At 48.3% G+C, this 24,209-nt stretch overlaps 2 protein-coding genes across 12 annotated transcripts; one reads left to right on the top strand and one right to left on the bottom strand.

Moving 5' to 3' along the window:
- Positions 1-2,849: 2,849 nt before the first annotated feature.
- Positions 2,850-9,432, bottom strand: LOC144269255 (uncharacterized). 5 transcript variants are annotated; one of them, XM_077824792.1, is made up of 5 exons: positions 8,047-8,201; positions 7,859-7,954; positions 7,317-7,447; positions 6,752-6,868; positions 2,850-5,026 (listed from the first exon to the last, which is right to left on the bottom strand). In XM_077824792.1, exons 3-5 carry the CDS (start codon positions 7,381-7,383, stop codon positions 3,507-3,509), a joined length of 1,704 nt encoding a protein of 567 aa, XP_077680918.1. In that variant the 5' UTR covers positions 7,384-7,447; positions 7,859-7,954; positions 8,047-8,201; the 3' UTR covers positions 2,850-3,506. The 5 variants fall into 5 exon arrangements, with proteins under 5 accessions (XP_077680918.1, XP_077680901.1, XP_077680924.1 ...); XM_077824775.1 differs by lacking the exons at positions 7,859-7,954; positions 8,047-8,201 and adding an exon at positions 9,282-9,432; XM_077824798.1 differs by lacking the exons at positions 7,859-7,954; positions 8,047-8,201 and adding an exon at positions 9,008-9,101.
- A 42-nt stretch (positions 9,433-9,474) lies between these two features.
- On the top strand, positions 9,475-23,610 carry LOC144269278 (uncharacterized). 7 transcript variants are annotated; one of them, XM_077824867.1, is made up of 5 exons: positions 9,475-9,626; positions 10,457-10,624; positions 12,770-12,886; positions 19,473-22,382; positions 22,956-23,610. In XM_077824867.1, the coding sequence occupies exons 3-4, from the start codon at positions 12,859-12,861 to the stop codon at positions 20,588-20,590; spliced, it is 1,146 nt and encodes a 381-aa protein (XP_077680993.1). In that variant the 5' UTR covers positions 9,475-9,626; positions 10,457-10,624; positions 12,770-12,858; the 3' UTR covers positions 20,591-22,382; positions 22,956-23,610. The 7 variants fall into 7 exon arrangements, with proteins under 7 accessions (XP_077680993.1, XP_077680966.1, XP_077680958.1 ...); XM_077824840.1 differs by lacking the exons at positions 10,457-10,624; positions 12,770-12,886 and adding an exon at positions 15,743-15,856 and having other exon boundaries at positions 9,486-9,626; XM_077824832.1 differs by lacking the exons at positions 9,475-9,626; positions 10,457-10,624 and adding an exon at positions 15,743-15,856 and having other exon boundaries at positions 12,380-12,886.
- The last annotated feature ends 599 nt before the right edge of the window (positions 23,611-24,209 follow it).

The following is a 24,209-nucleotide window of genomic DNA, read 5'->3' as shown; positions in this document are numbered from 1 at the left end:
GACTCCGTTGAGTCCAAGAGAGCTCCTAGAAACTCTCTCCTTTTCTGTAGGTGACAGGATTGACCTCTCTGTGTTGAAGAGCAACTCAAATGTGTCCAAGGTGGACTGGATGACTGACACGCTAGACAACACCTGAGGCACAGACCTTCTCACCAACCAGTCATCCTGGAAAGGAAACACTTGAACTCCTGACTTCCTCAGGAACGCTGCCATCACTGCTACATGCTTTGTGAACGCACGTGGGGCTGCAGGCAGTCCCCAAGCAAAGGGTAGGGTCACAGGGTAAGAGGCTTCATGCTGCTGTGTGTCTAATGTCCTGGATTGCCTTAATCCAGAAGGGGAGCTTGGAGAGTGCCTAGGGGAGGGGGGCTGAATTCCTACCAACCCAGGAGGAGACGGCCTTCCTCCAGCTGTAGTTTAGTATAGATTACCCTTTTATCTAAAAGTTGAGAGATCTTCCTGCTCTCTCCAGTCATTACCAGCAGGCTCTCCACTCTGGGAGAATTCTGAAGGCTAGTGAAGTTTACTTACCAAGTAGAAATTCAAGTTTCCCATTCCTTCAACCATTCTACAGATATTTTTCACATTTCCTGGGCTTCTATCTCTTAGGAGAATATCAGCAACCTCTATCTTTATATTAATTTCCTTTGATTAACTATACCCCCCACCCAGGGGAAGAGCAGATTCATAGAAGCTAGTGGGCAGTGGCTGTGAAGGTGTATTGAAGCAGAACAGTGTGGCATGGACTCTGCCACTCAATTATATCAAGAGCACAGTGATCACGGTACTGTTATATTAGAGGGGAAGGGTGATCTTGTGGTTAAGGCACAGGACTGAGAGTCAGAAGATCTTGGATCAGTTTCTGGCTCTGCCACAGACTTTCTCTGTGACCGTGGACAAGTCACTTAGACACTTCAACGAGAGTTAGGTACCTACATAGCTTTGAGGATCTCAGTCTGAATCTCTCAGTGTCTCAGGTTCTCATCTGTAAAATGGGGAAAACAAAACTTCTTCCTCCAATTATTGCCGGCCTTGTCTACACGAACTGTAAACACTTTGTAGCAGAGGCTGTTTTTTCTAACTATGTGCATATCAGCTAACACAATGGGGCCCCATTCTCAATTGTGGCTTCTAAATGTGATATAAGTAATAAACAAAAACACCAGATTTAACACCTAAAAGGGCGATGCTCCTACGGGAACACTCTTAAAACTTTTTTTTTTTTTTTTTGCTATTTAGTCAGATAAACAAACCATAAATGTACATCATACAACTCTAATCTGACGTACCATGAAATTATGTCAGAATACATTTATTAAGCCATATCAGTATTATCCATTTGTATGTGGGAGTCAGGAAAGAAAAGGCTTCCTGAAAAGGGCATAACTTTTTCTCGGTGTGATGGCAGAGATACCATTTTTAAAAACCCAGTCTATGGTATATAATGACCTGGGAATAAACAGCCATACAAATAAGCACTCATCTCATTATATAAAACAACAGAAAGATGGCTGAATTTAGCCAGGCACAATTTCCACTGGAGAAATCCACACTGGAGTAGTAGCTGCCTATGAGAGGAATGAAAGTGATGCACGCACTTGTCTTCATGTTCAGCACTACAGCTCTGCCGCTACAGCGCCTTAGTGAAGATGCTCCTATGCCGACGGGAGAACTTCTCCCGTTGGCATAGTTAATCCATCTCCCCGAGAGGCGATAACTATGTAAGGTGGAGAAGCCCTCCCATTGACCTAGCACTGTCTACCTGGGGGATTAGGTAGGCATAACCAGGTTGCTCGTGGGTGTGGATTTTTCAAGCCCACAAGCGACAAAGTCATACTGATATAAGTCTGTAGGGCAGACCTGGCCTTAGCTGGCCTCTCTTGTACTACCAAGACCTGATCCAAAGCCCATTGGAATCAGTGAGAGTCTCTCCATTGATTTCAATGGGTTTTGGATCAGCCCCCTGGAGAGCATCTTGCCAGGCTAAAGAGGGCATTTTAGTCAAAATGCTGCCTAACTAAATTTTTCCTCTTCCCAAACCCAATTCATACCCTGCCCAATAACTTACATTTCACAAATTTCTTCTCCAATTTCCTCTCTTGACTTCTTCACTGTTCTCAGAATTCATGTAGCAAAAGGCTTAAAGGATACCACCTTCACAAAACTGATACCATAACTGGTATTTGTTCATACCTAAATTTCCACTGACGAGGGCAATAAAATGGGCGCAGGCAAGAACCATGACACGATGTTTGCAGCGTTTCCCCCCTTTTCAAAAACATAACCCAAGTTGAAAATTATTATACACCCCAGCAAAGTTAAAGCGATTCCACAAATTCAGGCTTCTGGAAGGATCAAGAAATATTACTTAAAAATAAAAACAAAAAAATCTAGTCAGCAGAGTTTGCTGTCACTGGAACATCTGTGACCAACTTGATCTGCCTTTTCAAGATCCATATTAAACCTTTTAGGGCCCAGTCCAAGGCCTGTTGAGCTCAATGGAAGTCTTGCTGTTGACTTCAATGTGATGTTGGACTGTGCCCACAGCACGCTTCTACTTTGAAAAGTCTCTATGCAAAAATGGCATCTTCTTGCCCCACACATCTGCTCCCTGCTGGTGTTCAGAGACATAGCTGCTGACTTGAATAACTCAGATAAGTTTTTACTGCTCTTTATTTGTCTTAGCACTGCAGGGCAGCAAACTGAATCTGTGGGAGTTAGCTGGATTCTCTTCTGGTTTGTGCATCAACAGAATTGTAAATGAAGTCCCAGCTGCAAAACTAAATTCTGTCCTCAGATACCCCTTTGAACAAAATGAGCAGATTGCACAAGCATAAATGAACGCAGAATTTGGACCACAGAATTTTTATTGCCAATGACAATGATGATGTACAAACCAGAAAGAACCCCAGATTCACTCTCATATACCTCACTGACTCTGCAGGGCTAAGAGTTAGAATAACCATCTTTTAACTTGTAAACGGAGCAAATTTGATCTCAAATCACCGAAAAACAATGAACACGGAACCTCACAATACCATTTTTTACAGAGTCACTTTTCAGATCAGAATCAGATTTGAAATAAAAACCTCAACTGAAATTTTCACTTATGCCCTTCCCAACCCTGGGGGAATGCCAAACGCACCAGGCAACACCTCTCAACACAGTATGCAGAGACCCTCGGGAGGCCAACCCCTGCCACACAGAACAACTGCAAGGAAGTTGGAGTAGGAAAACGAAATGGGTTTGTGGGTGGGATGGGGACAGGATGGGTAGCCTCCTGACACTCTTCCAGGACAGCCTGGTAAGGGAATGGCCACTGGTGAAGCTCCTTCACATTATTCAGGAGCTCCTCCATCGGACCGGGGAGATGTCGATGGCTTTGGGAGTGGATGGGCTGAGTGTATTTCTCAGATTCTCTATAACCATAACTCCCTCTCCTCCAGCGCACATCACTATACACACACAGGTAGAGGGAAGCGGACGGAGAGGAGCGTTCCAGCCTCCTATGGTTTCAATCTCTGATGAAGCCTCTGAAGTTTCACCAGAGACGATTTTTGGATGACGCTCTTGTCACTGTTAGGTCTTTCCCTCGGGTGGACTTTCAGGTGCTCCACCAGGTCCGACTGCTCGCTGAAGACCTTGTCGCAGTCGGTACATTTGTAGGCCCCCTCCTCCTTGTGGTTTCTCTGGTGCACAGAGCGCTGTGAGATGTGCATTAGGCTCGTCTCGCTGTGGGGCCAAGGGGAGGGCCTCTCCCCCGGGTGGGTTCTCAGGTGCTTGGCCAAGTTCGACTGCTCACTGAAGCTCTTGCCACAGTGCGGACAGATGTATGGCCTCTCGCCGGTGTGGCTTCTGCAGTGGGTGTTGAGATTGGAGAGCTGGCTGAAGTGTTTCCCGCAGTGGGGACAGGGATAGGGTCTCTCACCCGTGTGGGTCCGGTGGTGCTTCCTCAAACTCGACTGGTCGCCAAAGCTCTTCCCACAGTCGGTGCAGACATAGGGCCTCTCTCCCGAATGGGTCCTCAGGTGGGTGGTGACGTTGGAGAGCTGGCTGAAGCGCTTCTCACAGCCAGGGCATTTGTAAGGTCTCTCCCCTGTGTGGGTCCGCTGGTGCGTAGTGAGGTGGGATCTATGGATGAAGCTCTTCTCGCAGCGGGGGCAGGGGTAGGGTCTCTCTCCCGTGTGGGTTCTCTGGTGCTTGGCGAAAGTCGATTGGTCGCTGAAGCTCTTCTGGCAGTCAGGACACACATAGGGCCTCTCCCCAGTATGGGTCCTCAAGTGGGTGGTGAGATTAGACTGGTCACCAAAGCTCTTCTCACACTGGGGGCAGGTGAAAGGCCTCTCCCCTGTGTGGGTCCTCAGGTGGGTGGTGAGACTGCTCAGGTTACTGAAGCGCCTCTCACACTCAGGGCAGCTATAGGGCCTCTCCCCTGTGTGGGTTCTCTGGTGTCTAGTGAGGTTTGAGAGGTGGCTGAAGTGTTTCCCGCACTCAGGGCAGGAGAAGGGCCTTTCCCCCGTGTGGGTTCTCTGGTGTACAGTGAGATGGGAAAGCCGACTGAAGCTCCTCTCACACTCAGCACAGGGGAAGGGTTTCTCGGCTGCATGGACTCTCGCGTGTGCCGAGAGCTCCTGCTTTTGCCTGAAGCTTTTCCCACAGGCCCTACATTTATACATTTTCTTTCCTGTGTGAATGCTGCTCTTGTGGCTATTCAGGTCTCTCTGCCCCTCGAAGCTTTCCTCACACACAGAATACGTGCATTGTCCCTCACTTGTCTCCGACCTCTCTGGCACATGGGGCTTGCGCAGTTCCCTGAAAGTCCTTTCATGTTTCCTTGCGGTACCTCCATCATCCCTGGCTGTGTTTCTCCTCTGCTTTTGTGACTTGTGCTGCCCTTTGCAGGTAGTTTCCTGGTCAGGTCTCTGGGAAACTCTCTCTTTTGATTTCCCCAATAACATTCCCAGCAGCTTCAGGTTCTCACGACCTTCTTTGTGATGCTTCTCAGTTCTGCTCAGGATCCCACCACCTGCAGGGAGGAGGAGAAAATCTAGATGTGACCTCCTGTGCTGCTAGTAGAAGGAAACCACTAACCATTCCCAGCAGTACAGTGTGACTGAGGCAGTCCTTCATCTCTCCCAGGATGTTAGCCCAGAAAGCACTTACTCTAGCTGGCACATTATGCAAGTGGCTCCATGTTCCAGGGCTGCTGGTGGTGCTAGAACAGGTGAAACTGCTTTAAGGGAGAATGAAATATTTCACCATAAACATTGCTGAGAGAAGAAAAAGGAAAATGCTCAATTTTTCGAGTGTCCACTAACTTTGGGTGTCCAACTTGAGACTCCTGAGGCCTGATTTTCCAGAAGCCAATTGGAGCTGTGGGGACTCAGCACTTCTGAGCATCAAGCCTTATCTGCTTGGGTTTTCAATCCCCATTGCAGAGTTTGGGAATAGCAGAGTTTTGTTCGGAAAGAAAAACTAAAATTAACTCTCAGGATCTACATAGAGAGAGCGCAGAACCTCATTCTCTACATGCTCCTGGGGAAGTCTAGAGCCATCAGAAAAGGCTTTGCTTTCCAGACTGGGATCCCAGTCATCTCAAGGGGAACTTCACTGAGAAAGGAGAGCTCAGTCTCATTTCAACTCCAAAATCTTCACTGATTGTCTAAAAATCTGATTGTCTCTCGGTCTCACAACTTGGTGTCATATGGGATCTTGGAAGTACTACTGGTGAAGGGGAACTTGTGGGTATTGAGGTAAAGATTTCATATCAGCAATAATTGAACACGGTCTTTAACACAGCACTCTTTAAAGTGCGACTACTCCTAAGGAGAAGAATTCAATGTGTACACGGCGAGTAAGAAGCACCATGAACGTTAACACTCACTGATTAGTGTTTATGCTGAACAGGGAAGAGTGTCTCAGGATCACGCAATAAGGCGGCAGCCTGGTTTCTTAGCAATTGGAAAGAAACAGTGTTGAAGGCTTAAACATTACAATGCATCATATGACTATTTAAATTGCATTGACTGAATTAGCAAAGCTATTGGAACCTACTACTACATAGTACATGTCATACTTTTCCAGTTATGCTGCCATCCCTGATGGAAGTCTTTCGTACAAAGGGGAATATGTTGCATGACAATGCATGATGTGATACTGGTGGGAGTAGCTACGTGATCTTAGATTCCACTTCTGCATCAGTGGGAACTGATTGCAAGGGAAAGCTGTCTGTCTTCAAATTATCTGTGCCTGGCTGCTTCTTCTGGCAACATTCTTTTGGGGAGTTTCCCTCCATGCAGCATGCTCTTAGGGAAGAGCTGTGTTGCCTTATATCCTACATGGATAACTCTACCTAGGGAGACACAACCACTGGATCCTCCTAGTGTGATGTTATCTGAATAGTTCAGTGTTTCAACACAAAAACTGGATAAAAGGAGGAAATGCCTGCCCTAAAACAAATGTTAGAGGCTGGGAAAGACGAATATTAAGGCTCCATTCCCCAAATGAAATAATCACAAACGCAGAAAGTTTGAGCCAAATCCTCTGCTGGCATAATGCTAACAAAATCAATGGAGTTACACCTATGACTCACTAGGGGTAAGGAAGACTGTGATTTCAGAGAGAGAGGCAGAAGCTTGTCAGGCATTGGCCAAGACACAGTGAATCCTATAAAGGAAATCCAGTTCCGCAGCTTAGAAAGGGTCTCCATCTTGTCACTTCATTTGAGGAAGCTTGGATTATTACTACTCGCCTGGGGAGGGGCTTTCAGGAATAGCTCCATCCACTGAGTCCTGAAGATCCACAACCCACAGCTCTGACTCTCTTGGTTCTACTGGAGATATCAGTTTTGGTTTGGGACTTTTATAGCCTGTTTGTGGGAAATGAGATTGGGAGACATTATATTCCGTTGTTGGTCCCTGAGAGTGTGTTACAAAAGTATGTAAATGGTTTAACACCAGTACCCTTTGCTGGAGAAGATGTGTACTCTTAATAAATCCAATCATGCTAATGGAGGCCCTGAGGCCAGGGAAAGGAAGATGGTCCAGTAGAAGGGCACAAGCCTAGGACTTGGGAGACCTGGGTTCCTGTGTAACCTTGTGCAAGGCACTTAGCCTCTCTGTGCCTTGGTTCCCCTGCTGTACAATGGGGATAATAGCCCTGCCCTGCCTCATGGAATGTCATGAGACTACATACAGTAAAGATTGTGAGGAGCTCAGATACTACATTATTGGAGGGGCATATAAATACTAAAGAGAGACAGAAAATCCAGATAGTTCAGAGATTATGCATCTTGGAATAAAAGAAATAAAACTTACATTTACCCAGTGAAGATAACCTGTTATAGTCTTCTCTCTCAGGCATTGATACAACTCCTTCTGCCATTCCCCTAAAATATCCCTCTCCTCACAGAAGAAACAGACAAGACATCACCAGACTTCAACAGGATCTGAAATCACAAGCATTATAAACTCAGCATCTTTTGCTTCAGTCCCATCCTAACACCTGAAGCCCTAAGTCTGAGCTGGAGAATTGGTCTCTGTAGGAGTAATTCACAGTGATAACCCAAGGACCGCACAGTAGGTATATCATAGGGGATTTATCTATCCCCTGGATATTTCATCTGTGATGTGGGTAAATTCAGAGTCCTATGGGACTATGCCCTTCTGTTCCTATGTAGATCTCAGGCAGTGAAATCGGAAGGGCCCTAGATATGTCAGATGAATGAGGAAATAGGCTCTTTCCCCCCCTTTCACTTTCTGATTCTCCATTTCTCCACTAGCTTCCATCTTCTTCTGGGTGCAATTCATGGTGGTGGTTTTTTATCCATAGAGATCTACACTGTTTGGAACCTACCTACCTTAGTGGCTGTCTTTCTCTGTCCATGTCCCACTACTACTGCTCAGATCATCTAGAGTACTTTTGCTCTCACTTTGCTTTTGTTACACTTCCATTCCTGGAGACAGGAAACAGCATGTTTTAGGATGAAGATTCACAGCTACAGAAATGCTCCTCTTCAGTGTCAGACCACAGCTTGACTGTACTGACCTTCAGAACACAGTGCAAGACACATCTTCTTGGCCAAATGTTTCCTCGACTATGGGCCATTAGCAGGTGGGTGACTGGATGTTTTTCTAAAAGATGTGCTCAAACAGGAATTATTTCAGGGAAGTTCTATGGCCTGTGTTATACAGGAGGTCAAACTAGATGATGACAATGGTCCCAGCTGGCCTTAATATCTATGAATCATTAATAGTTGGCTGGGTCCATACAAGGAAGAAGGCTGTTTATGCTGCATACTGTGGACAGACTGATGCACAGACCAATTTTCAACAGTATAACCATGCATGCATTTACCAACTATGCATACCAACAGAGTATTTGCTTGTCGAAATACTGTTTTGCATGCACAGTTGTTAGCTGAATGAGGCTCTCCATTTTATACATAGTTGTGGGCTTCTCTCGTTTTGAAAATCAGGCCCCTAAATGTCAGAATGCATTTAATCTATGCTCTTAAAAATCCTCCAGCTACCGTTAGGGACACTTTCTGCTGTAGCTCATGAAAGCTTATGCTCAGATAAATTGGTTAGTCTCTAAGGTGCTACTAGTACTCCTTTTCTTTTTGCGAATACAGACTAACACGGCTGCTACTCTGAAACCTTTCCCACCCTTGTCTCCCATGATTCAGGCCTTTCTCTGTCTTGGGAAGCTGCTGGGCACTAGCATTTCCTGTCAATTCAGCATGAGGAATTCTGTTCAGGACCAGGTCAGGTCTGTCCTGACTCTGCACATGAAAGAGCAGAGATGTGGAGGAGAGGAAACAATGCAGAAAACAGGGCAGATGGAGACCCCAGAAAGAGCAGGAGACGCTGTAAGAGAAGGCCTGGATCCTGGGGGGGGCCACACACCAGCTCTGCCAGGGGAGAGTCACTCACTGGGACACGGCCACTGCCGATGAGCGACCACCCCCAGCCCCGCTGCCCCCCTCTGCCCGCTGGGTGACATTTACCCTCCGTCCTTCCCAGAGCGCAGACCCTCCCCCGAGCTGGCGGGGCTGCACCGCCCGCCCCACGCCGCTGCCCTGGGTCAGGCTCGCGCAGACCTGCGCTGGGCGAGGGGCCCCCTGAGCCGGCGGCCCCGCCAGGCTGCTGCCCCGGCGCTCTCCGGGGTGGGGACGCTCCTGGCCTGCAACCGCACACGCGGGGCGGCCCCTGCCCCCGTGGCTTAACAGGGCCCCCGCAGGGCTGCAGCCGCCCTGAGCGGGCTAGTCCCCTGTCCCTTGCCTTTGCCAGCCCCGCTTCGGGCTGCGGCTCCGGTGTGTCCCGGGGGCGGTGCCCGCTGCCTCCAGCCCCGCCGGCTGCCCCAGGCACTCCCCGCTCCAGCGGGCGGGCGGGCAGCCAGCGAGCTCGGCGGGGCGCGGGCGGCCCAGCCGCTGCGGAGGCCAGGTTTCCGCGGGACCCACCGCCCGGGCACAGGAAGCCGAGGAAGCACCTCTCCCGGCCAGGCCTCTGGAGCAGCGCCGGGGTGTTAACCCTCCACGCGCCAGGCGCTTCCCGGTGTCGTTCCGCTCTCGCCTCCCCGCCCCCGCCTAAAGGGGCCGCTCTCTGCACCCTGGCTGGCGCCGCGCCGTGAGTTCCCACCCTGGCTTTGTCACACTGGAGGGTAAAGGGGTTAGCAGAGGGGCTCTGGAAACAGCCTTGAACTCTCTAGAAACAGGTGCCCAGAGCCCAGGTGACATTGATGGTGACTGTTCACTTGAGAGACCCCCCAAGGGGGCATGGCACGCCTGAAAAGTCTAAAGAGCTGTTTACCTGGGTGTTAGCTTTTTGCTACTTTTATGTCTAAATCTTAGGCTTCTTCATGGCCTGCTATAGGCAGGAATACTCATCTGTGGTCTGTTCTGCTGAGTAATATTGGTATTAGTCATTTATAGTATGGCACAGTCCAGAGGCCTCAGTCGGGATTAGAGCTGCAGTTGTGCTGGGGGATGAAGACGGTTCCTATTGCAGGGAGTTTCCAGTCCAAAAGATCCTCAGCAGTGACAAAGAACAAGAAGAATAATGTGTATTTATTTAGTTCAGTCCATTCTAGAGCTGTGATGTTTGTCAGGGTGATGTTAGTGACAGGGCTTGTCTACACTTAAAACATGACAGTGACACCACTGTAGCTGTGCTGCTGTACTGCTTCAGTGTAGACACTACCTGTGCCAACATGAGAGGTTCTCCAGTGGGCAGAGGTAATTTATCTCCCCCAAAAACAGTAGCTAGGTTGGTGGAAGAATTTTTTCATTGACCTAGTGCTGTCTATACAGGGACTTAGTTTAGCGTAAGTACCCGCTTCAGCAATGGAGTTATGCCAACCTCATTTTGTAGTGTAGACCAGGCCACACACTTGGAAGCGCTGTTGTATCTGCAGAATGTAATCTTTTTCAATTAAACCAAAATGTTTATGCTTCTAGCCCTTGCAGAGAAAATCTTCAAAATGTGAATTGTTGCTGTGGTGCCTTTGGGCTGGTCTACAATGAAAACTAACATTGGCATAAGAACATGAGAACAGCCATACTGGGTCAGACCAAAGGTCCATCTAGCTCGCTATCCTGTCTGCCTAGAGGGAATGAATAGAACAGGTAATCATCAAGTAATAAGTGATAATGTGATAAGTAAAAAATCCACACCCCTGAGATGTAGCTATGCCAACCTAGTCATTGGGGTAGAAAGCGTTAGGTCGATGGAAGAATTTTTTGGTTGATACCACCTTAGGTGGGTGGATTAACTACAGTGATGGGAGAACCCCTGCCGTGGATGTAGGTAGTGTCTACACTGAAGTGCTACAGTGACGCAGCTGCAGTGCTATAGCTGTGCCATTGTAGCATTTTAAGTGTAGACATCAGGTTGCAGAGAGACGAGCTAAACAATAGCTCTAAGAGACTGATGAATTGCTCTATCCATGCAAAGAGGAAATGAACTAGGGAGCTTAATGATAATTTAAATGTTAACATTACATTTGTTCTTGCTGATTATTTGAGCAGAAACATCCAGCTAACTTGCTTCTCCAAGTGTGGTTGGCTATTGCAGAAGTAAGAGATGGAATAGACCTACTGTATTCAGACTGTGGTGTGCATTTGAAGCTCACAGTTTGCTCACTGCTTCCAGAGTTCCTTGGAGGGGAGTCATCAAGAACTTAGAACAGGAAGAGAGTAGAAAACCAGTGTAGTGTGTGTGCTAGACAGGCTAAGCAGATCTATTTCTAAGCCATTACAGAGTCAGGACGGAGAAGGAACAAGTCTGTTAGGACCACCTGAGCAAGGTTTAAAAGCAAGGCTTGCAGCCAGGACCGGCTCTAGGCACCAGCAAAGCAAGCATGTGCGTGGGGCGGCACATTTCCAGGGGTGGCATTCCGGCCATCCTTTTTTTCCCCCGGCCCCGCTCAGTCCAATGAGCCCCTGCGTGGGGCGGGGCGGCGGGCTCAGCGCAGGGGTCTCTGCCCTGGCCCCCTGCTGCCGGGGGAGTGGGGTGATGTGGTTCCTCCCCCCTTGCCCGCCCCTGCTGCACGTGTCACAAGCAGCGGAGGAGCTGGAGCCGAGCAGAGAGGAGCCGGGGATCGGGGCACGACCCAGGGCCAGTAAGGGAGCTGCTCCCCTGGGCAGCTTGGCGCTGGGCGGGCACCCCTGGTCCGCCCCCCTCCCCCGTGGCTGACCTGCCCCTCAGCCGCTCTGTCAGTTACTGTCCCCTCTGCGGGGGTGGGGCCGGGTCTGAGATCGGGCTGGGGGCCCACGGGCGGGATGTACAGCCCTGAGCACCTCACTCCAAACACTGCTATGGCATTACGCATTCTTTTAACATTACCAGTATCAGTGGCTGCTGGTGAGCACAGTTTCTCAAAACTGAAATTACTAAAAAATTATTTGAGGTCCACCATGTCTCAAAATTGTTTGTCAGGACTTGCATTAATTTCAGTTGAAAGTAGCATTGCAAAAAATTTAGATTTCACTGAATTATCAAAAGACTACGCAAGTATAAAAACCAAAAAAATTCAGTTCATATAAATTCTTTTAATTTACGAGACACTGGGCGCACCGGAAGACACTTTTCATTACAGTGTATAGTTGAACCCAAATTGTTTGTAATTGTGATTTTGTTAAAATTAAATGAATATACTAGTAGGAAATTGTTTTATTTCACTAACTACAAATTCTCTGTTTTCATTTTTAAAATATTTTAAACAGTCAAAAAAAACCCCAAAACAAAACAAAAAACATTGCAAAGTACAAACATATGTAAAAGCCCCCCCAAAAAGGGGGGCAGCCAAAAATTATTTTGCTTGGGGCAGCAAAAAACCTAGAGCCGGCCCTGCCTGCAGCTTCCTGTACTTGGTTCTGAAATGACTGGGAAGCTAGTGGAGGTATTTGGGCATGGTTCTGGTGGAAGGGCTATATTTGTAAAGATTGAGTTTACTTCCTCAGGAGCTCAGCGGGGCTGTTTGGAGAGATCACATAATAAAACCATTATCGTCTAGGCAGCTCCAGTGTAATAAAGGAAACAGGGGAAGGGAAGGAATTCCCTGAGAAGCCCTGTGGGTGATGCATACCAAGAGTGCAGAGATCTGAGAATGTTTTGGAGAAAACGGGTAAGATGAGAGAAGATCATTATCTAAAGTCCGGGGAGTTGGAGGTTAAAACCACAGAGCTTCTTAACCCACCCTGCCCTAGAGAGGATCAGCACAGTCAGAGAGGGAGGAGTACTTAATAAAGATGGGACTTTCCTGTTCCCAGCCAAATATCCCTCCCAGCGCCATGTGTCCGAAGCGACAGGATCTGCATCTCCAGTGTAAACAACACCCCTCCACTGACATGCAAAGAGCATGAATCCCCCGGGAGCAGCTGGGAGCGGTAAGTCGGGGCAGGGGTGTCTGTACTGGGGCAGGATCACAGCAGAGAAATAGCTTCTGGGGAGGGGGCAAGAAAACAGCGCAGAAACCAGGAATTGCTGCCTGTGGGAGCGCAAGGGAGTTGAAGCATGAACTGTGTGGCTGGAAAGAGATCAGATAGCAAGCATCAGGGGACAAAACCAGCGTCTGGGGGTCGGTGCAACTGCAGCCCAGCAGGGTCCCCGCTGCACCAGCCCTTTCAGGGGTAGCACATAAAAGGATCCGCCTAGTTTAGTTTAAAAGGGAGCATGGAATAAAGTCACTCAAGAGCCAACGGGGAGGTTCATTGGGATTTCCCTCAGGGAATATTTTATTATTGCTACTTTGTGCCAAGAGCATAGCCAATATTTGGGGCTTTGAAGGGTTGTTTCTGTTAGGAGGAGAAATAGATTATATGAATCAGCTATAGTCTCTGGTACACTCCTGTTTAGTTACAAAGAATGTACACAAAGTCCTGTTTCCCTGCACGTAGTAGGAACAAACAATAGCAGCCAATGTCCTTGCTCAGTTTTCAAGCCTGCTTTTCCAGCGAGTCCTGTGCCCCAAAGAGCTCTGTTTCTCTGCTCCTTCTCAGAGCCACTCTCACAATGGGTATTGGCTTTGGCACACACACAGCTTGTCAAAAGCAGTCCTCTAAGAACATAAGAATGGCCCTACTGGGTCAGACCAAGGGTCCATCTAGCCTAGTATCTTGTCTTCTGACAGTGACCAGTGCCAGGTGCCCTGCAGGGAATGAACAGAACAGGTAATCCTCAAGTGATCCATCCCCTGTCACCCATTCCCAGCTTCTGGCAAACAGAGGCTAGGGACACCATTCCTACCTACCCTGGCTAATAGTCATTGATGGATCTATCCTCCATGAATTTATTTAGTTCTTTTTGAACCCTGTTATGGTCTTGGCCTTCGCAACATCCTCTGGCAAGGAGTTCCACAGGTTGACTGTGCATTGTGTGATTAAATACTTCCTTTTATTTATTTCAAACCTGCTGCCTATTAATTTCATTTGGTGACCCCTAGTTCTTGTGTTATGAGAAGTTGTAAACAACACTTCCTTATCTACTTTCTCTACACCAATCATGATTTTATAGACCTCAATCATATCTCCCCTTAGCCGTCTCTTTTCCAAGCTGAAAAGTCCCAGTCTGATTAATCTCTCCTCATATGGAAGCTGTTCTATACCCCTAATCATTTTTGTTGCCCTTTTCTGAACCTTTACCAGCTCCAATATATCTTTTTTTAGATGGGGCTTCCACATCTGCACACACTATTCAAGATGTGGGCGTACCATGGATTTATATAGAGGCAACATGATATGGAGGCACTGGGTCGCGGTGGCTCTGACCAGCATCACCAACCTCTCAGTTAAAGTCCTTGGGTGCTGCTGAGCTAAGGCAGGATAGTTCCTACCTGTTCTGACACCGTGCTGCACCCCAGAAGTGGCCAGCAGCAGGTCCGGCTCCTAGGCGGGGGGGCATGGGGCTGTGTGTGCTGCCCCTACCCCGAGCACTGGCTCTGCACTCCCATTGGCCATGAACCAGCCAATGGGAGCTGAGGGGGTCGGTGCCTGCGGGCGAGAGCCACACGGAGCTGCTTGCGTACCTCCGCCTAGCAGCTGGACTTGCTGCTGGCTGCTTCTAGGGCGCAGAGCAGTCCGCAGTGCCAGGACAGGCAGGAAACCTGCCTTAGCACCCCTGCTGTGCCACTGACCGGGAGCTGCCTGAGGTAAGCCTGCACCCCAACCCATGCCCCAATCCCCTGCCGCAGCCCTGAGCCCCCCCAAACCCCGAGCCCCCTCCTGAACCCCAAACCCCTCATCCCTGGCCCCACCTCAGAGCCTGCACCCAGAGCCCTGACCCCCTCCCACACCCCAACCCCCTGCCCCAGCCCAGAGCTCCCTCCCACACCCTGAACCGCTCATTCCCAGACCCACCCCGCAGCCCTCACCCCCACACCCCAACCCTCTGCCCCAGGTCTGAGCCCCTCCCACACCCCAAACCCCTCATCCCCAGCTCCGTTGGGTCATGGGTATTAACAATTTTCTTCAGCTGGGTTGCCAGAAAAAAAGTTTGAAAACCACCGCTCTAGATCCTGCATTTGCAATCAGTCCAAGGGAAATCCCTCCGACTACACAGTTTAACCCTGTTTAAGCTTTGCCCTGCAACAGATTGCCTTGAGAAATAGCTTCTATTGCCTCCAGTTATCTCACTCCATGAAGGGTCTTAATTGCTTCTTTCCTTTAGCCCTGAAGAAGGGTAATTACCCACCTATTGACTTTAATCAGGTCTGTGATTGATCCGTGGATCAAAGACAGCTGGATGGTAGCCATTAACACCTCCCAGTATAACAGTCTTTTAAATCTAGCACTCCCCACTGGATCCCCCACACGTTCAATTCATTATCCAGGGAAGCATATTATTATATTTTTAAGGTCAGGCTTGACAAAGCCCTGGCTGGGGTGATTTAGTTGGAGATTGGTCCTGCTTTGAGCAGGGGGTTGGACTAGATGACCTCCTGAGGTCCCTTCCAACCCTGATATTCTATGATTCTGTGATTTAGTGACTGTGACCAGTATGCTTCTCTTGTTCTCTTTGGGCCAGTTCCTGGGTCCATCTGCACAGTGGGCAATGGAGGAGTGTGTGAGCAAAAGTGGTTTAAAGTTCACCTTTGCACTCCCTGGATCCTGCTTCTGCCTCTGCGCAGGGCCCTCTCCTCCAGCAAAGAAAAGGGCCTGGGTTTAAAATCCTCACATTTTATTTGTAACCTGTATTCAAGCATTTAGTAATTCAGTTGCCCACCTGTTTTATTTCCCTGGATGCAGGGTTGCCGGTCCCCCAGACTGCTGCAATCTCTTAGATGGAACAAGGGAAAGAGCCATGTGTCCCCGATCTGCATGCCTCCATAGACAGGGAGCTCCCAAGGGGTGCCTATCCAGGTGAGGAATAAGTCAAAGCAACCCAGGAACCGTCAGTGGGTGAAATAAAAATGCTGGCATTTCAGCGAAGCTGTTGTGAGTTTGCCCGTTTCTGTCTTGTCGCATCCTATAGACCTGGTCAGGAATCTTCCATCAACATGGTTTTTCAACAAAAAATGCAGTTTGCACAAAATCAACATTTTCCAAGGGAAATTTTGATTTTGCAAATATCAATTTTTTACCAGACAAATCAAAATAAGATACTTTGTTTTGTGCTGGGTCAATCCAAATATAAACATTTGAGTTTGTTTACCAAGGTGCTAGCTTTTTGCTACTTTTATGTCTAAATCTTAAGCTTCTTTGTGGCCAGTTGTAGGCAGGAATACTCATCTGTGATCTGTTCTGCTGATTAATATTGTTATTATTCATTTATAGTATGGCACAGCCCAAAGGCCTCAATCAGGATTAGAGCTGCAGTTGTGCTGGGGGATGAAGACAGTCCCTGTTGCAGGGAGTTTCCAGTCCAAAGGATCCTCATCTGTGACAAAGAGTCTGAATAATAATATGCATTTATTTAGTCCATTCCATCCTAGAGCTGTGATGTTTGTCAGGGTGATTTTAGTGACAGGGCTTGTCTACACTTAAAAACATGACAATGGCACCACTATAGTTGTGCTGCTGTAGTGCTTCAGTGTAGACACTACCTGTGCCAGTATGAGAGGTTCTCCTGTGGGCATAGGTAGTGCATCTCTCCCTGAGAAACAGTGAATCAAACTGTTGTATTGTGGGCCACTTTAACATTAATCTATGTTCTCCTGAGCTGCTGCAGTGCTTTATGGAAGTTGTAGTTCAGGTGTCTCATGCCGCCATTCTCTTCTGTGGACCAGGCTCCCTGGCTGGACTGCATCTCCCTTGATGCACCACAGTCTCCCCTCTGGTAGAACCACTGGAGTGCATCATGACTGCACGTCAATTTTCATGATGCATTGCAGTCATGAAACGTGTAGGCCAGCCAGGAATCCTGTCCCATAGAGGAGAATGGGTTCTGCTACATGGGGGTGAACTACAACGCATCTGAAGTACCACAGCAGCTCAAGCAGACACAGTTCAATGTGGAAGAGAGCTGAAAGGAAACATTTCCATTTGGTTCAACAAACCAAACCAAAACATGTTGATTCAGAACTGTCAAAATGTTTCAGTGAAAAATATAAAAAAGAAATGTTTAGACATTTTGGAACTGAAATTTTTTGGAACTTTTTGTTCTGCAAAAAATTTCAATATATCTGGTTTTTGTTCCAGTTTGGGACAAATATCAAACAAATATCAAAAGATCTTGATTTCCTGTGGGGTGGAATTTTTGTTTTTCTATCAGTCCTAATCTCAAGTATTGTAGCCAGCAGTTAAAGCAGAGGCTCTCAACCAGGGGCATGCATACCCCTGGGGGTACGCAGAGGTCTTCCAGGGTGTACATCAACTCATCTGGATATTAACAGGCTACATAAAAAGCACTAGCAAACTCAATACAAACTAACATTTCATACAGACAATGACTTGTTTATACTGCTCTATACACTATACACTGAAAAGTAAGTACAATATTTACATTCCAATTTATTTTATAATTATGTGGTAAAAATGAGAAAGTAAGCAATTTTTCAGTAATTGTGTGCTGTGACACTTTTGTATTTTTAGGTCTGATTTTGTAAGCAAGCAGTTTTTAAGTGAGGTGAAACATAGGGATACAGAAAACAAATTAGACTCCTGAAAGTCTGGAAAGGTTGAGAGCCACTGTGTTAGAGCAACTGGAAAGCAGATGCCAATTATGGTTTAACATCAGTCCTGACAGTCTGCTAGCATTCCCTCGCCTAACCAGTGTACTGTAGCAGAAACTTTCCTGTTTGCAAGTGTTGTATTGAGTTCTGAAGGTGATAAGGGCCATAGTCATTACTTTCTTCTATGGCAGTGAGTTCCATAGTGTGGGGCCAGCTTCTGGGAATGTTCTGAGGAAAGGTGTGACAGAGTGGGATATGTCTGTACCCAATTGTGAGCTCCATTTTGTGTTTCAACGTCCATCTTGGATTGTAACCTCCATTATGACCTTCACGTAATAGTAGAACCTCCAATTTGAATTAGAACATCCATTTTGTATTAGGGTTTGACACCTACTTCAATGACAGTGGCTTTGTCTACACTTAAAACTTATGCTAGCAAAGCTGTCAGTCAGCGGTGTGAAAATACCACACACCCTAGCTGACGTAGCTAGGCTGACAAAACTGCCAGTATAAACAAAGCTGTGTTATCAGAAGAGGGCTTCTGTCACTATAGCTAACATCGTTCAGGGAGATGGTGTTCCTACACTGGCAGAAAATCTCCTTCTGTCACCATATGCTGCATCTACACTAGGGGCTGGCATAGGCTGTGTAATGTAGACATAATCTATGGCTGAGAAGCCACCACAGAGCAATCATGGGCCATCGACTTTAGTTGTCTCTCAACTACTGGCCCACTGCGAGGGGATAGTGGACTCTCCACAGCAGCCTGACTCGGGGCAAGAGGTTGGAATTTCCCAGTTGGAGCACATGGGCAAAAAGAGTCAGAGGCTGTATTTAAGAGGGGAGGGCTTCTCTGAGCAAGCAGACCAACCACCACCACATGTCAGAAGCCTCTTGGCTAGAGAGTGAGGACAAGGCAGGAGGGTCTGCCTAGCCTGAAACACTGACCAGACCCTGGACTTGTGGGGTGAGATCAGAGTAAGAGAGTGACGTGGAAGCATTGCAGGACTGTTCGTTATTTTGCAAAGATCTATAACTCTCCAGTGCTCTCTTAAGAGTAAAAGTGGCTGTGGTTAAGAAGTGCCTTGGCTAAACCTGTAAGAGGGTTAACGGAGCAGCTCAGTGCCCACACCCAGATAAGGCTCTGAGGGCACATGTCAGGCTTGGGCGACACCTAAAAATTAGGTTGACAAAGCAACATCACTCAGGGCTGTGAAACATGTTGTGCCCTGTGCAACATAGCTAGGTCAACTTAACCCCACTGTAGAAGCAGCTAGACAGAAGACTTATTCGTCACCCTAGCCACTGCCTTTTGGAGAGGTGGATTACCTACACTGACAGGAAAAGTCTTACAGTCAATGTAGGAAGCAACTACACTATGGCAGTACAGTGGCAAAGCTGCAGTGCTATAGCTCTCCCATTCCAGTGCAGACACACTCGAAGCAGCTAAGGGCTTGGCCTGGTTTGGGGTTTAAGACAGCTGCCTGTAGAGCAAGGAAGGATGGCAGACACGGCAGCTGGGACTGGTAATTAGTCACTACCCAGACCCGGGGGTTTAGAAGCATGTGGGATCCAGCGGTTGGGTCCGTTCATAACAGACTGGTGTCAGTCCAGAGAGAGGGATTGGTCCAGGTTGTGATAAAAAGCTCAGGTGATTTTTTTTTCTCCTGTTTTATGATCTTATCAAAGGGTCTAATTCAGCACCCATTGATGTGATTGGAAAGACTGCTTTTGATTTTGATGGGCTTAGGATCAGGCTGTAAAGTTTTCAGATTTGTGACAAACTCTTTGCGATTCCCTTGGCTGAGGCACCCTTTCCCTCAGACACAGGGATGAATCATGTCTCGATTCTCTCTTTATTCCAGCAGGTGATGGGATCATGAGTGAAAATGAGGAGGAGAATCCACAGCAGGATGGTCTTCAAATAGAGGAACCAAGTGTAGCATTGTCAGAAAAATCCAAAGGGAAAGATTCCCAGAGCCCTGACTGGGAAGATGACTATGAGGATGAGTTGGGGACAGAAAATCAGGAGAGAAACCTTCTAGGAAAGAAATGGGGTGAATCTCCTCCCCGAGAGAGAGGTTTCAGGAAATTCAAAGACATCATTGCCCAGCAGAGGCCTCACACTGGAGAGAAACCTCATAAATGTCCCGACTGTGGGAAGAGCTTTAGTCGGAGATCAAACCTCATTCAGCACCAGAGGACCCACACAGGCCAGAGACCTTACAAGTGCCCCGAATGTGGGAAAACCTTCAGCCTGCGCTCGACACTTACAAGACATCAGCAAACTCACCTGCAGGAGAAGCCCTATAAATGCACTGAGTGCGGGAAGAGCTTCCGCCAGAGCTCAGACCTGATCACCCACCAGCGAGTGCACACAGGAGAGACACCTTACCGGTGTGCTGTGTGCGGGAAGAGCTTTGGGCGGAGCTCCAACCTGAGCCAACACCAGACCACGCACATGGGGGACAGACCCTATCAATGTGTTGACTGCCTGAAGAGCTTCCGGAGCAGTTCCGCCCTGGTGCAGCACCAGAGGAGCCACACGGGGGAGAAACCCTATCAGTGCTCTGAATGCAGGAGCCGCTTCCTGCAGAGCTCGGACCTGATCAAACACCAGAGGATCCACACCGGGGAGAGGCCCTACCAGTGCCCCACCTGTGGGAAATGCTTCAGCCAGAGCTCCTCACTCACTGAGCACCAGAGGACACACACCGGGGAGCGACCTTACCATTGCACCGAGTGCGGGAAACGTTTTTGCCAGAGCTCCACACTCATCCAGCACCAGAGGATCCACACGGGGGAGAAGCCCTACAGATGCACCGAGTGTGGGAAAAGCTTCTGCCGGAGCTCCAACCTGAATCAGCATCTGACAATCCACATGATAAAGAAACCTCATCGGTGCACTGACTGTGGGAGGGGCTTCAGTCAGCTCACTAACCTTACTATACACCAGAGAATCCACTCTGGACAGACACCCTAGGACGGTGGTTCTCAAACTTTTGTATTGGTGACCCCTTTCAGCAAGTGTCTAAGTGCGACCCCCCCCCTTATAAATTAAAAACATGTTTTAAATATTTAATGCTATTATAAATGCTGGAGGTGAAGCGGGGTTTGGGGGTGGAGGCTGACAGCTCACGACCCCCTATGTAATAATCTTGCCACCCCCTGAGTGGTCATGACCCCAGTTTGAGAATTCCTGCCCTAGGAGCTATGGAGACAGCTTCACGGACCTACCAGCACCAGAAAATACACTCCACACAGAAAGCATTGCTGGCTGTCTCCCTCCTGGATAGTGGCCTACTCCAGGAGGTTCAATTCAGGGAGGGATTAGGGATATCTTCCTCCACCTTTAAGAGCTTTATCAGCTGGATAATCTTGCAGAGAAGGATCTGATCTGTTCTGTTGCTTTTGCTCCATGCACTGCAGAGTGAAACCGATCAGGATCATGCCAGTTTCATTCTGCTGCTGGGGTACCCTTTGTTATACAGTTGGGATCTGCAGAGAGGGCTAGGTGGAAGAAAATGACAGGGAGGGTCAGAAACACACAGAAGCAAGTGGGAAGGTAATGTTGCTCAGGGCTGTTTCCAGAGACTAACTTTATCCTTGACGCAGCTCTCATGTAATATATAATATACCTTCTAGGGCAGATGTTGATAGATACATGCAGGCAGGGTATATTGGCTCCACATGTGCAGAACTACTACAAAGCAGTGTCTTACTGAAGCTTTCTCACATGCTATGGAGTGGACATTGACACACCAAGACGGCCACAGCCTGGATTGGGGAGAACACAGTATCTAGTGCCTGGATCCCTTGGGGAGAAGACTATGACCTGGTCTATGCTAGGAGTTGAGGTCAAATTTAGCAGCGTTAAATCGATTTAACCCTGCACCCGTCCACACGATGAAGGCCTTTTTTTCGATTTAAAGGGCTCTTAAAATTGATTTTCGTACTCCACCCCCGACAAGGAGATTAGTGCTGAAATCGGCCTTGCTGGGTCGAATTTGGGGTATTGTGGATGCAATTAGATGGTATTGGCCTCCGGGAGCTATCCCAGAGTGCTCCATTGTGACCGCTCTGGACAGCACTCTCAACTCAGATGCACTGGCCAGGTAGACAAGAAAAGGCCCGCGAACTTTTGAATTTCAATTTCCGTTTGGCCAGCGTAGCAAGCTGCAGGTGAGTGCAGAGCTCATCAGCAGAGGTGACCATGCAGAGTTAATCAGCAGAGGTGACCATGATGGAGTCCCAGAATCGCAAAAGAGCTCCAGGATGGACCGAATGGGAGGTACGGGATCTGATTGCTGTATGGGGAGAGGAATCCGTGCTATCAGAACTCCGTTCCAGTTTTTGAAATGCCAAAACATTTGTCAAAATCTCCCAGGGCATGAAGGACAGAGGCCTTAACAGGGACTCGAAGCAACGCCGCGTGAAACTTAAGGAGCTGAGGCAAGCCTACCAGAAAACCAGAGAGGCAAATGGCCGCTCCGGGTCAGAGCCCAAAACATGCCGCTTCTATGATGAGCTGCATGCCATTTTAGGGTGTTCAGCCGCCACTACCCCAGCCGTGTTGTCTGACTCCTTCAGTGGAGATGGAGGCAACACGGAATCAGGTTTTGGGGACGAGGAAGATGATAGCTCACAGCAAGCAAGCGGAGAAACCGGTTTTCCCGACAGCCAGGAACTGTTTCTCACCCTGGACCTGGAGCCAGTACCCCCCGAACCCACCCAAGGCTGCCTCCCGGACCTGCCAGACGGAGAAGGGACCTCTGGTGAGTGTACCTTTTAAAATACTATACATGGTTTAAAAGCAAGCATGTTTAATGATTAATTTGCCCTGGCATTCGCGGCTCTCCTGGATGTACTCCCAAAGCCTTTGCAAAAGGTTTCTGGGGAGGGCAGCCTTATTCCGTCCACCATGGTAGGACACTTTACCACACCAGGCCAGTAGCATGTACTTGGGAATCATTGTAGAACAAACCATTGCAGTGTATGTTTGCTGGCATTCAAACAACATCCGTTCTTTATCTCTCTGTGTTATCCTCAGGAGAGTGATATCATTCATGGTCACCTGGTTGAAATAGGGTGCTTTTCTTAAGGGGACATTCAGAGGTGCCCGTTCCTGCTGGGCTGTTTGCCTGTGGCTGAACAGAAATGTTCCCTGCTGTTAGCCATGGGGAGGGGTGATGGGCTAGCCACGTGGTTGGGGGAGGCAAAATTCGACCTTGGAACGAAAGCACATGTGCTATGTATGTAATGTTAACAGCAAGGTTTACCATGAAAGAGTGTACCCATTGTTCTATAAAATGTGTCTTTTTAAATACCACTTTGTTTCTCTCCACCAGCTGCATGTGTTTCAAGGATCACAGGATCTTCTCCTTCCCAGAGGCTAGTGAAGATTAATAGGCGAAAAAAACGCACTCGTCATGAAATGTTCTCTGAGCTCATGCTGTCCTCCCACTCTGACAGAGCACAGACGAATGCATGGAGGAAGACAATGTCAGAGTGCAGGAAAGCACAAAATGACCGGGAGGAGAGGTGGCAGGCTGAGGAGAGTAAGTGGCAGATTGAAGAGAGGGCTGAAGCTGAAAAGTGGCGGCAGCATGATGAGAGGAGGCAGGATTCAACGCTGAGGCTGCTGGAGGATCAAACTAATACGCTCCAGTGTATGGTTGAGCTGCAGGAAAGGCAGCAGGAGCACAGACCGCCGCTACAACCCCTGTGTAACCAAGAGCCAAGTTCCATAGCCTTCTCACCCAGATTCCCAAGAACGCGGTGGGGGGGCCTCCAGCCACCTAGTCACTCCACCCCAGAGGATTGCCCAAGCAACAGAAGGCTGGCATTCAATAAGTTTTAAACTTTTAAAGTGCAGTGTGGCCTTGTCCTTCCCTCTTTCACCACCCCTCCCGGTGCTTCCCTCATCCACCACCCCTCCCGGGCTACCTTGGCAGTTATCCCCCTATTTGTGTGATGAATTAATAAAGAATGCATGAATGTGAAGCAACAATGACTTTATTGCCTCTGCAAGCGGTGATCGAAGGGAGGAGGGGAGGGTGATTAGCTTACAGGGAAGTAGAGTGAACCAAGGGGCGGGGGGTTTCATCAAGGAGAAACAAACAGAACTTTCACACCGTAGCCTGGCCAGTCATGAAACTGGTTTTCAAAGCTTCTCTGATGTGCACCGCACCCTCCTGTGCTCTTCTAACTGCCCTGGTGTCTGGCTGCGTGTAACCAGAGGCCAGGCAATTTGCCTCAACCTCCCACCCCGCCATAAATGTCTCCCCCTTACTCTCACAGATATTGTGGAGCGCACAGCAAGCAGCAATAACAATGGGAATGTTGGTTTCGCAGAGGTCTAAGCGAGTCAGTAAACTGCGCCAGTGTGCTTTTAAACATCCAAATGCACATTCTACCACCATTCTGCACTTGCTCAGCCTGTAGTTGAACAGCTCCTGACTACTGTCCAGGGTGCCTGTGTACGGCTTCATGAGCCATGGCATTAAGGGGTAGACTGGGTCCCTAATGAAAACAATAGGCATTTCAACATCCCCAATGGTTATTTTCTGGTCTGGGAATAAAGTCCCTTCCTGCAGCTTTTG

The sequence above is a fragment of the Eretmochelys imbricata genome, chromosome 1 (genome assembly GCF_965152235.1).
Source record: "Eretmochelys imbricata isolate rEreImb1 chromosome 1, rEreImb1.hap1, whole genome shotgun sequence".
NCBI classification, from domain to species: Eukaryota; Metazoa; Chordata; order Testudines; family Cheloniidae; genus Eretmochelys; species Eretmochelys imbricata.
Note: the sequence above shows the minus strand (reverse complement) of the source record. Positions and strands in the feature narration are given on the sequence as shown.